The 13,820-nt window shown below is 38.8% G+C and overlaps 1 protein-coding gene across 8 annotated transcripts in view; it reads right to left on the reverse strand.

The window, feature by feature from the left end:
- Window positions 1-13,820, reverse strand: part of SEMA4D (semaphorin 4D) — a 143,619-nt gene that overhangs the window by 38,134 nt on the left and 91,665 nt on the right. For all 8 annotated transcript variants that reach the window (XM_042455768.1, XM_042455766.1, XM_042455765.1 and 5 more), the window contains 5 exons: window positions 12,444-12,506; window positions 10,463-10,561; window positions 7,315-7,408; window positions 6,390-6,503; window positions 4,354-4,505 (listed from right to left, as the gene is read on the reverse strand). In XM_042455768.1, the coding sequence (XP_042311702.1) occupies window positions 4,354-4,505; window positions 6,390-6,503; window positions 7,315-7,408; window positions 10,463-10,561; window positions 12,444-12,506 (522 nt within the window). The remainder of the gene's footprint in view (window positions 1-4,353; window positions 4,506-6,389; window positions 6,504-7,314; window positions 7,409-10,462; window positions 10,562-12,443; window positions 12,507-13,820) is intronic.

Consider the following 13,820-nt stretch of genomic DNA (forward strand, 5'->3'; position numbering starts at 1 on the left):
GTTTGATGAAGCACTTGAGTGCTCTGGCTGAGAATTCAAAATGCTTCTTCCGAAATTGCAAATACCTTCTTCACGCAACCAGATAGGAGACTATACACCTGGACATCACCAGATGGGAGACACAAAAACCAGACAGACAACACAGTTGGAAGTAGAAGATGGAAAAGCTCTATCCTTGTGGCCAAAACCAGTCCAGGAGCTGACTGTGGCATAGACCACGGACTGCTCATAACAAAAATCAAAGTTAAGCTGAAGAAGAAAGCAAAAACTATCATACAGAAGAGTTATACAAAAGAAATGAGGATAGTTTTTTGTGGTTTTTCCAGGCTATGTGGCCATATTCTAGAAGAGGAATAAACTCTTCTAGAACATGGCCACATAGCCCGGAAAACCCACAAAAAACTATGCCGGCCATGAAAGCCTTCGACTTCACATTGGAATGAATGATATTTGGAATGAGGAGACATATGAAGACGAAACCCAAATTTTAAGAAGTGAAGTGGAATCTGCAATAAAGGAAATGGGGAAAAATAAATCACCAGGAACAGATGATATCCCAGTTGAACTACTACAGTGCTTACAGACAGATGCAACGTTAGTGCTAACTGAAATATGCCAACAAAATATGGAAAACAAAGTGGTGGCCAACAGACTGGAAATACTCGATATACATATCAATCCACAAGGAGATACAGAAGACTGCAGCAACTATAGAACAATAGCACTAATCTCACATGCAAGCAAAATAATACTCAAAGTCCTGCAGCATAGACTCCAACCATACATGGAGAGAGAAATTCCAGAGATGCAAGCAGGGTTCAGAAAAGGAAGGGGCACTAGGGACCACATTGCAAACATGCAATGGATAATGGAGCGCAGCAAAGAATTCCAGAAAAGAATCAGCATGTGTTTTATAGACAAAGCATTTGATTGTACAGATCTTGAAAAGCTATGGAATGCACTCAAAGACATGTGTGTGCCACTACATCTGATGACCCTAATGAGGAATCTGTACCAAGGACTAGAGAACAGTGTCAGAACAGAATTCAGGGAAGCAGAGTGGTTCCCAATAGGCAAAGGAATCATGCAAGGCTGCATCCTATCACCCTTGTTTAACTCATATGCTGAAAACATCACAAGAAAAGCAGAATTAGAAAATGGAGGAGTAAAGATAGGAGGAAGCAACATTAACAACCTAAGATATGCAGACGCCATCATAATATTAGCAGAAGACATTCAGGAATTGAAACAGTTAATAAGAAAGGTCAAAGATGAAAGTGCAAAGGCAGGTCTGATGCTGAAAACAAAAATAATAAAAACAGAAAAAATACACAAATTCAATCTAGACAAGGAAATTGAAATAAAAAATTCCCATATCTAGGATCTAACACTGACTAGACTGGAGAATGCAGTTAAGAAATAAGAAGACTAGGAATGGGAAGGGCAGATATGAAAGAACTGAAAAAGCTACTGGGCAAGGCAGTGGAGGATAGGGATCCTTAGAGATGTCTCATCCACAGGGTCACCATGGTCGGAACCAACTCCAGGGCAGCTAACAACAACAACATCAAACTACGAATCCCAGGTTTCCATGGCAGTTAAAGTGAAATGCCCTATGATTTGTGTAGTGTAAATGGGCCTCTGGATCCTGAGGAAGAAACCCACTTGGGCTCCTCACCATGCCAGCATTATTCTCCCTGAAACTCAACCAACACCAGGTATAAGGAGCAGCTGTAGTACCTGTAGTACCAGAAGTGTCTGTAGTACTGGTAGGAGAATGTTAGAAAGCTATTTCATTGGACTACAACTCCCAGAAATTCCTGGTTATTATTTTATTATTAAGGTTATTATTTTTTATGGGCTACAAAACCCAGGAATTTCTCAAAGTTGTATTCCTTCCCCCAAATAACTTTTCTAAGCTGTAGCAGGAAGCAGTTGTGCTTCAGTGGTTCTCAAGCTGTAAATGTAGCAGGACTTCAGTTTTACAAAAAATGAGTATTAATGCAAGCCTCTTGAGGAAACATGCATAGTCTTAAAAGAACTAATTGTGCAGTTACTGTAAGGAGTTGAAAAATATCCCTGCTCTTCAACTTCTGCTGTGTGTGCATGTTTCAAAAAGTAGATATGATAATGCAATGAACATTCAAATATTTGGCATGTTATTTTTCAGGGAGATAGTTTCAAAATAACAGAAAGCCATTTCCCCCTAAACCAGTGGACCCCAAACTTTTTCAGGCTACTCTCTTTCCTTCTGGGTGAGAATCCTACTGTCCCAATGCTGAATTTTTGATATCAGGTCTACTATTTGTGCAGCAGCCACCAGGCCAGTGCCATCTATTTCAGCTGCATCCAGCTCAACATCACATCCTTTTCTGTCTCAGCCTCTCATGTGCAAATACAGCAACAGCCAGTCCAGCAGTGACCAAGAAGCCTCTTGCCTGTGCTGGACTTTGCTGCAAGGCTAGCATGAGTGAGAGGACTCTCGATCACTGCTTGACCAGCAGCATGCTTGTTGTTTCCCTTTGCACTCAGTCACCCTGGAGCAGGTGATTGAGGAGCGACTAAGAAACCTCTCATCCATGCTGGCCTTGCAACAAAGGCCAGCATGGTAAGAAGCTTCTCAGTCACTGCTTAACCGGTTGTTCAGTTTTTGTTCCCAAGGTGACCGGGTGCAAAGTGAGAAGCTTTTCACAGGTGAGGAAGGACTCTCAATCCTTCTTCACCTGGGCAGAGAGGAGCATAGCTGACTTCAAACTTTTCTCCCCAGTGAGAGGTGGAGAACCGGCCCTATATAGTCTTCTCCCTCCTTCCCCAGAGCCATGCCTTTCCCAAACAGCTTCATCTCACCCCCACCCACCATCCCTGACACAAACATTTTTTCTTCTGCTACCTCTTCTCTGGGCCTTTCCAACAAATATATCAGTACTTTGACTGAAGGCCCCTCTACTGCCTCTTTTTCCCTCACCACCTCCATACTGCCTCTTTTCCCTTCACTGTCCTCCTGCGTCTTTCCACTGCCCCCCGGGGGCATACTACCTACTTTGGGGATCACTGTCCTAAACTGACAAAAAAGTATACATCTTTCCCTTTCAAACATATATATATAGAACCACTCAAAGCATAAAAATGTAGTATCCAGCAGTCCATCTGTCAGTTTAGAACAGAGCTTGGAAAAGTTACTTTTGGGGTCTATGGCTCCTTGAATCTCACAACCTGCAGGGCCAGTGGCAAACTGCTGGCAAGCAGAAGACCACCAATCCATTGTGTCAAAGTAAATTCATTTCAAAGAGCTGGAATATCATGAATCTAGCAGACTCTGTCGGTTCCTGTTCTTGAATCACACTTTGCAGTTTAAAACCAGGCTCTTAAATTTTACAACTTCCTTCTATCCATAAGAAGCATTACAAAACTGAATGACAATCTGCTCATTAAAATGTTTATGAAAAATGTAACTTCATTTCCCAAACGACAAAAGGAACTACTGTTATGTTTAATGCGCATGAAGGATGATAGAATCAGACTGCTTCCATTAATATTTTTTTTCAGGCTATGACATCTCAGCACAGAAATGCCACCTGTCACATCACAGTGAAGCAAGAAATTTTATTGGTGTGAGAAAAGTGCTTGCTTTGTCTGGTAGCCTTTAGAAATGTGTCAGGCATGGCCCATGCAGTCACTGTATCCTGCTTCTCTTGAAATTATTATCGCTGGAATTCAGTCAACATTTTATGAGTCATATATAAAATGAAAGAAACAAGTCCTTAGTTTGTTTATTTATTTAAGGAAATGGATTATCACAGTCATTTAGCAAAGTGAGCAACATCACTTGCCCAGTGAAAGTACTTACCAATTTTTCACTACTCAAATCAATTTTTTTTCAGTGATCTTCTTTCTCAGTTTCACTAAAGGTAGGCTCAGAAAATCTATTTTTTTTTTAATTACAGCTCCCAAAATGCCCTGGGCAGTATGATCAAATACCATATTCCTGGCAAAACCAAGAAATCCCTCATAGTTCAGGTGTTCCTTAGTTGTAGCTCCATTTGTAGCAAAAAACCCAAAAACAAATTCAATTCAATGTGTAACGATTTCCTGAATAAGTACAAACCAAGTAATTTTAAGTTCCTAAAGTAAAACAAAGTGTGTTAAAAGGTGTTAAAATTGCGTTTTTTTCCATTTTTTGAAAATTTCAATATATATTTTTAATGAGAAAAGCTGTTTTTTTTTCACCTATAGTTTCAAAATTTCTGGAAATTTGAAAGCTCTACCCTGGATATGCTGGCAGTACAGTGCTGATAGAAACTTTTGATGACTGCTGCTTCCACTGGTTATGAAAAGGAAAGAACTTAATCCTACCTTACAAACTCTTGCTATCCTTGGAATCATCAGCTTGCCAAGAAATTCATATTCCACTGACACCTCAGTGAAAAAGAAATACACTTTGTCATCATCCTCACCAGCACTGTCTGGATCAGCTCTTATTACATCAGCAAAAATGAAATGTGGTTCTATAGAAGAAGAAAAAAAGTAAAGTAATCAGTATTTGTCTTTAAATTCTGGTCCTTCCCCACTTCAGTATTTCCAGTTTATGGCTCCTTATGGCTTTGTTGTTCTTGTTGTGTGTCTTCAAGTCCTTCTATTACAGGACTTTCTTCACAAAATTTATTCAGAAGAGATATGCCACTGATTTTCTCTAAGGATGAGAGGCTATTACTTGCCCAAGGGTACCCATAGATAACAGGGAGTCCATGGTCTTCTGGAGTCCTAGTTCAACACTCAAGCCATTACACCATGCTTGCTTTTTATTGACAAATTGGCTAAACCCAATTATGGCAGACCTGGTGAATAAATTTAATTTACAAGGTGACAAGGAGCTTTATCGCATTTGGCTCCTGGGCTGCTCTGAGAACGGCCCGGCAGGAAACGGAACGAGTGGGGGACGGATTTTACCGCACACACCCGTCCCTCACTCGTTCCGTTCCCCCTCTCTTCCCTTCTCATTCCGTTCCAGAGAGAACGCTTTTTGAGAACTGTTCAGAACAGTTCTCAAAAATTTCCCCCTCTGGAACAGATTGAGAACGGAAGAGAGGGGGAACGGAACGAATGAGGGACGGATGTGTGCGGTAAAATCCGTCCCCCACTCGTTCCGCACTCGTCCCTGCTCCTTCTGTTCCGTGCTCAGAACAGAACGGAAGGAGCCAAATGCGATAAAGCTCTTACTAAGTTCCCACTGATTTAATATGTTACTTTAGTTAGAACAACTGGATCTTAGCCTTAGCTTCCTGATACAGCAATTATTCCAGTCCTAATAGCTGGATGCTGCTGTTGATTTATATTATGTAATTTTCTAAGTCCCATATTCTACAAGTCTTCAGAAAAATCTGTGAGGAAACAGCTATCTTCACAGAATTAAGCAGAAGTGGGTATAATATATAAATATAATATAAAATATTTATTTATATCCTGCCTCTTCCGTTTGGGGATCGAGGTGGGTAACAACAGAATTTATGATACACAATATAAAAACAATAAAACCCACAAAACCCTGACCCAACCCTCCCTCCTAAACTATAAAATTAACAAAAAACATGATTAAAATATATAACAATACAATACAACATTACAAGATTATTCTACAATCTGCAAATGACGAGGAGATATAGTAGGAAGGACAGATAGAATCAGTTCTGGGCGGTTACCACTCAGGGTAAAGTGCAGCCCTCTAGATGTTGTTGGATAGCAACTCCTATCAGTCTCAAGCCAGCACAGTGAAGAAGGCTGGATATAGTACAACAAGATTTTAAAGGCTGTCTACCTTATACTAACCCTCCCCCCCCAAAAAAGAAGAAGATCTAAATGCTTTTTTGAACTAATTCTGATCTGCTGCTTCCTGTATTTACCATGCAAGGTGCAAATATATACGAAAGACTCTATAAACAACAGCACTGCTCACACAGAACAATCCTTGAAGGAACTTGTAGGAACAACCCTACAAGTTGTTACAACTGAACAGTGACTTGCAAGAAGGGACTGTAAGTGACAAACTGAGTAAATCTATACTTCTTTACCATAATCTCCCCTTTCTGTTCTGAGTGCAGCTTAAAATGTTCCCAGACCACTCACAACCAAACTGTAGACTAAAGATAAACCACCATTATGTTTGTAAACTATTCAGAATCTTGGTATCTCAAGAATGTTTCTTTCAAGTACAAACACTGAAAAAGCTCTGTACTCCTGAGAGAGTGGGTAAACAATATTTTTCTTTTGAAAACAGAAAAGAACTTTTGTGGAATACAGCTTCAGTATGAAATTAACAAGATTGGATATTTTGAAACATTCTGACACACATTCATTTCTTGGGGGGCTTCCTCTCCAGATTTCTTTTTCCTTACCATTAAGCCAAGGAATTGCATATTCAGTCCTCAGTGGATTCTGCAGTGAATTCCTAGAAATGATAGGTTCACTTCCCAAGAAGTTGTAAGATGTTCCCGAATAAAGATCTCCATCTTTACAAGAACACAAGATTGAATTTCAAAAAATAAAACAATGAAAGAAGTAGCACCCCCCACCCCCACCCAGAAATACTGTATCATACACTCATTCAACTATCTCCCAACCTCTCTCCTGGCTAGCATCTATAGGGCAACTGCATAATTTCTACACCCAATATACAATCTCCTTCCCAGCTACCAAATTCTCACACACTCCCCCTCCATCCATGTTGAAGCATACATCAGTGATTGTTCAGTTCTCTGGGGTATAAGATAAATTATTCTCTATTCTGTGCAGTATCTAATGCAAGTTGATAGTAATATTAAATTTGAAAAGTATTAGTTTTGATAAACAAATTCTACATTATAAATATTTAATGCTAGCAATAGCATTTAATTTGAAAATTATTTCCTTTGATAAACAAATCCTATATTATAAATATTTATGCTAATACAAATTATGTTACTATAAATAACTGCTAACCAAAGTCAACATTTCATTCTTGTGGAAGGAGTACAAAGTAAATAAACATCAAGGTTCACATTTAAAAGGTCATGTGAGAATAATCACAAACCTGGAGGGAGGGGGACTTGTAAAAAAAATTGAGGGTTGAATAGCATGTGCAGGGGGACCATTTGTGACCAGTCACCAGATGGCATTCTGAAATCAGGGAAATTCAGAGTGCAGTTTGTGAACTTATGGAGGAACCTCCTTAGAAAGGAACCTAAGATATTAATGCCAAACATGGGCATATATCAAGTTTGGATCCTCTGGATCCTATCCATGTTTATATCAAGATATAAAACATTATATATTCATACTTACCAACCATAACTGATGTATAACTTTGTGCAGGATCAAATGGACATCGTCCTTTACCATCATCATTTCTGCCCATAAGTTCAAATGATGTCAAATTCTACAAAACAAAGTGTGTTCTATATTTTCTACCCAAAGTATAAATAACTGCAATCCAGCATACAGATGTAAATTCCAAAGGTGGTTGCAGACACAGAGAATCTACCATCAATCCAATAGCATTGTGCAAGTGTTCTACCTTTCCCTTCTTATAAAATCACTTGTGGTGGTAGTACAGAACCAAAGCAGTAAAAAAACATAAGAGTTACAATTGAAGGTATCAGTGCCTGGGTTCTATACAAAATTCTAGGAATAAGGCAGAGTAACTGCACACACTCCCAAATCCACCTTCAATTTGATGCATCCTTGTTTTGAATTTCAGAAGAAGATGAGATACATATGGGTCAACTCATGCATTAATTTGTAGAACCACAGTTGTTTTAACACCTTTCCATATTTTAATTTCCCATCTTCTGGCACATCTTCTAAAAACTGGTTTGAGCAACTAACTGAGAGAGATGTGACTATGAGATATGATGAAGCAATTCATGTGATTTCATAAAAGATGAGCTGAATATGGCTGTGAGAAACATCTGTACATTCTTTATTGTCGCTAATAAGCATGGCATGGGAAAAGGTGCAAATGGCTGTGATACGGGGGAAGACTTTAAAGTCTGTAAAAATTTCAGTAAATGAAATTAAGCAAATGTGCAATGGTTCTACATTAATTAAATGACAAATACTTAACTATGATGGGATTGTACACAATGGCTGGAATCCTGTTGGAGAGTTACAAATGAGTAACCTGGAGTACCACTTATTAGGAGGCAGACACTGTGATTGTCAGGTATCTGTTCCCCTATCACTTGGGCAGCAGCTGGTTGATATTCCCACCCACCCCCTTGCACAAGCAATCTCTGGTGTGAGGGGAAATTGCACCAATTAAAATTCATGTTTCTAATTAATCCCCTACCCCAAACCCCCTCCCAATCATGAAATGATGGTTATACATTAGTAACTTCCCCAAAAGATTCTGGCCAATATGTATAAACACGTCATTGTGATACTAATAAGCAAATCAATGAAACATTAAACTCAGAGTATTGGGGAAAAGAATTGGTCACTTGAGAGATAAATGTTATGTGCTCATAAAACAATGTGTTTGCTTTTTAAAATACAAACAAAACAACTGCTATCTTTTTTTCTCCAAAAACACACATTGAGATATCATGTCCCTTAAGAGCGGCATGGAATGGTGGGGAATAACATTAGAAGCAAAGAAATGTGGATTTATTTGTGTCAGCTTAAAGGGGGAGCTAATTTTTAGAAAGCAAATGGAAGGAAGTGAAAGGCTGAGGTAGCAACAAGACATGAAATATTGAACAGCCACAGGGAAAAAATGGTGTTAACAAACAAAATTCAGGAAGAAAAGATAGACAAATGTAATTTGTGCAGGAGAAGAAAAGTTATCTGTGTCATGGGGTTGGACTGGATGGCCCTTGCGGTCTCTTCCAACTCTATGATTCTATGATTCTATGAAGAATGTGTCTATGTCTGGATGATCATATCTCAGCCCATAACACTTTTGCTTGTGTATACTGCCCCTCCACAGCATGCATCAATCAAACCTGGAAGTTATTACTTAATCATAATTCCCTGTTTCATCCAAGCCATAAAACTATGGTTATTAGCTTTGAAACAAACTAGAATACTGAAATGTAATTTGGAACTGGTTTCTTTTAAATCTGGTAAACACCCAGTTTGGTTAAAATAGGAAGTGATGGTTTAAATGTAATTGCTAATGCCCCATCCAAGTCCCTGCTGAATGTTAAATTGAAAAGTCTATAAACTCAAATGATTCAGTAGATCTACTCTAGTCGGAACTAACAATTAATTTTAGACGTGCGTTTAGATACTTTCCAGTCTTATATGGAAGTAATAAAGGGACTATGTGTACAGACAAAAGGAGCTTGCATATCTTAGCTTAGGGGGGAAAAACACTGATATATCATAATCTGAACCAGGCTGATGAGTTAGGGAAAATATAACTATGAAGAATTTTGAATGGCAAAAAAATCTTCCAAGGAAAAAAGAAATCAGTCATGGCAGAAAGCTGTTAAAAGGATAAGTTGCAGCAATGAAACTGGGAAGTTATTCATACATGAATAACATAGTCAGCTGTGGCAAGGACATGGGAAAGGAGAAATTCTAGTAATGCTGTAGAAATGATGACAGACAGACTTACAGATAAGAGGGACAAGAAAGGTCACAGTCTAACATCAAAAATCCTGTTCTTGGGAACAGAGTAAGATCCAAGGAAAGAAGAGTGATGAAAGAGTCAGAGACATGAAAGTAGACAGAAGTGTGGTTTTTTAAAGCACAAGGAGGACATCATTATGAGGCATTCAGTAATATTGTATATCCAGGAGCTGACAGAAAGAAGACAGGCAAAGAAGAGAGTCAGAGTATTTAGGAAGAGACACAAAAGAGGTGTCAGGCACACAGAATATTTATAGGGTTTCTCAACCAAGAGTCCCTGGAAACCTACATTCTTTGTTAGGTTGCTAATTCCAGGAAAGATTGTGACTGAGGAAACCAATAAACTCCCCCCCCCAACTATAGATATAGTAATTTTTATGCAGGGCTTCCCTGAAACCCAAAAATTATTTCACAGGTTCCTCTGGTGTAAAAGGTTTGAGAAAGGCTGGTTCATACCACTCGAAACTTATATACATGACTATTAAAAGAGAATTAAGAATACCTACAAAAAGGAATGGAAAAAAGCCTTATGAGACACCATTTACTGAAAAATGACCACTATAATCCAGAATACAATAAAAGTCTCAAGAAACAGAAATGTTGGTATGTGCTTTGTTCCCTGTTATCACACAGTACCAGAGTTGAGAAAAGTTATTTTTTGTAGAACAGCTCCCAGAATCCCCAAGCCATTCACTGTCAGTGTCCATGCTGATTAAGGATTCTGTGAATTGTTATACAAAAAAGAAATATTTTCAGAATTGTAATCCAGATGTAGTCTTCCTAATCTCTGCACTATACTAATGTTTTCTAATGTTTTTGCAGTTGCCGCTAAAAGCAAATGCATTCTCACACTTACCAGATGATCACAGACTGGCTGAAATGCATTGGTTCCACATACATAGAGCAAAGCATCATTCAGTTGTTGTAAGACACGGATATAATTAAGGCACTCTGTCTATAAAAGGGAAGAAATGGTAGAAAACAAAAATAAAACTTTAATAAACTTCAATCATGTTGTTTTTATTTTTAAGAAACTCAAGTAGCTACTTCAGTTCAAGCACATATGAGGAAGTAAGCTCCCCTGAAATCAATCAGGGTTGTTTCCCCCTAATTAAAATAAGGATGGTAGTTGCCTTTTCCATTTCATCACCAAAGAACTGGAAATAATTTAAAGAATAAAAACAGCAATAATATGTAAGATAGTCACAGTGTATAAGAATATCCTGATTGTTCCTCATACACCAGTAGTTAGCATCACTAGTGGACACAATAAAACACACACCAATGATCCATAAAAAATTCATTTATTGTCTTTCTAAGTTATACTGTACTAGCATGACTTCAATCTAAATATTGTTAACCCCATGGTAGGAAGAAAGTCTCATAAACCCACTATTCATTTGCTGACAAGCTTTCCATACTATCTTTAAACAGCCTTCAGAGAATGAAAGTTTATCAAAACAATGAAACAAAGGCAGGTTATAAACCGCCGCTTTGAGGCGGTCTGCCGCCGCCGCCGTTTACTCCGTAAGGGAGCCGCTGCAGCCAAACCGTGCGGCTCCCTTACGAAGCAAAAAAGGAGCTCCAAAATGGAGCTTCTTTCCGCGGTGCAGCTATGATGCCGCGAGGCGCCGCTGGCGCACTCGCAACGTCATAGGCTCCGCGACATGTCTGGACGCTATGCGTCCAAGATGTAAACATGGCGGTGGCCGTCTGGAACGGCCGTCGCCAAAAAATACGTAGTGACTACGTATTAGGGTTAGGGGGGTGTGGAAGCACCGCACCTTCCTAACCCTAATACGTAGTCACTACATATTTTTTGGCGGTCTGTAACCCGCCAAAGTAATTTCATTAGAGTTTGGCAAGATTTCCACAGATCAAACAATATATAGTGACTTGCCTCTTTTTCCATGCATTTGAATCTATATTTATTCTATACGAAGCAAGAAAATTAGCAATGTCTCAAAATCAGTATTTGTTTCTTCTCTAATTTTGAAATTGTTTATCCTGGAAATCCCTAAAATCTCTACTCTTGAGATGAAGCATTGCCTTGCAATAACGATGTGGCATTTAGAGTGGGGGGGGAAAGTTAAGGCTTCTTAGCTTGTAAAGAAAGCCACTACTCAATAACTAGATTCTGTATTTGTGCAACAAATCAAAAGCTGAAACTAACAGAGAGAGGAGAATTGTGTATTTCCAGTATAGGAAGAATCTTATTCTAAACCCTGCTTGAGTCGCCCTAAAGTAGCAAAAAGAAGGTGAAATGCTAATGGACTTGTCCTTTAATGAGCACATGACCTCAACCCACTCATCTATCTCAAAAGTGTTGCAGCACAAAACCAGGCCTGCTTGCAGACTGGAGGATGAAGACTAAAGGCAGAAGCCTGGGAAGGAACTGACTCCTTTTAACACTGGCACTCTGCATTTAAAACGGGATGAAAGAGGGAGTGGGTGGCCCTAATATTTTCTGGAAGAACTGCTAGGCAATAAGTAAACAATAAGTATATTCAAGAGCTTGGAAACATTACTTTTTTGGACTATAATTCCAGAATCCCTTGGTCAGGATGACTACTGGCCATGCAACTGGGGAGATTTTGCAAACTGTAAACCAAAGAAGTAACTTTCCCAAACTCAGATATCACAGAGCTACATAGAGGAAAAAAGAAACTGTTCAAGAAAATGATTTGAAAGAACCCCCCCCCCCAAAAAAAAAAACCAGTGGAATGACAAAAATAAAACTGATGTATCTTTTTATTAAAGGATTACATGACCCTGGTGTTATTAGAAATCGTCTCCTGAAAGTCAAAGTGATGAAAAAATTGGCATTATCTAGTCACCTGCTTGGATTTGCCCTTTTCTGCACATCTAGTTTTCTGGTATTCTGTGACCTTCCAAAACACCTGGGGGGGGGGGGAGAAGAAGAAATAAAAAGTTATCCTCAGCATTATCATTAACAGCAATTAGTATTACATCACCATACACAATAAACAAATGGAGGTGAGCAATATTTATCAAAATCCATATTTGCCACAATCCAACATATTTTTGCTCAATTCACCCCACTGTTTTTTTTATTTGTTGTTGTTGCTGCTATGTGCCTTCACGTCATTTCCGACTTACAACAACTTCTAAGGTGAACCTGAGGTAATAAATTAGATAAGACAGGTGCTATATTCACTGGACCCAGTGAAGTGGTTCAAATACTAGACTAGGGGCTAGTCTACACAATTAAAATATTTCTTATTACAGTCAAATACAATGCGATCCTGCCACACACAATTCACAAAAGTGTGGGCTTTTTATGGAAGGAGTACAGGATTATTTATTTTATTTGCGGAAATCCACAGAAATGCACATTATTGTACATGTGGCCATCCGTCTGTTTCACATGGATTCAAATGACTGTGTATTTTTGGCAGCGGGAGAGTGAATAGATGCAAATTTGCAGAAGGCAAAGACACAATTAACAGTTGATGCAAATATGTGAAAATCTGCAGTGATATTTAGACCAGGATTTGAATCCCTGCTCAGGTAGGGAAACCAATTGGGTGGCCTTGGACAAGTCGCACACTGTAAGCTTTAGAAAAAGGTAATGGCAAACCCCCTCTGAATCAATCTTGTCAAGAAAATCATGTGATAGGGTCATCTTAGAGTTGCCATATGCAGGAAATTACTTGAAGGCAAACAAGAATGACAACAATAACCAAGAACCGTCTCATTAATGATGTTTATGTTTGGATGCTGGTCACAAGCACTCAAGGCATATGAGTATAAAACAATGAATTGTTTGCACTTCAGATCGTAAATACAAGGTTGCTATGCATTTAGACCCAGGAAGATCAAAAATAGCTGACTACTTTTGTTTGGTAAAAGGAACTCTATGCATAAAGGATGAAAAGAATAGCAAATGAATTTTAAAGGTTTATATAAACCTTTATATAAGCAACTGCTATGATTCCATTAAAATATCACTAGCATTGTACTTCCTGTTTAGATAATCTTTAGAAGCATGCATATTCAGAGTTACTGCTAAACACAGTTTTTAAGAAATTAAGGGCCGATATAGACCGGCACTAAAAGCTGCCTAGTGGGTGGTGTGGCGTACACATGACAAATGCCTGGACGCGCCCAGAATCCACCCACTGGTCCACACATGGGCCAGCTTCACAGAGCTCCAGCAAAAAGCTGGATCAAGGCCTAAGTGTGTGGTTGCC

The sequence above is a fragment of the Sceloporus undulatus genome, chromosome 2, assembly GCF_019175285.1.
Source record: "Sceloporus undulatus isolate JIND9_A2432 ecotype Alabama chromosome 2, SceUnd_v1.1, whole genome shotgun sequence".
In the NCBI taxonomy this organism is placed as follows: domain Eukaryota; kingdom Metazoa; phylum Chordata; class Lepidosauria; order Squamata; family Phrynosomatidae; genus Sceloporus; species Sceloporus undulatus.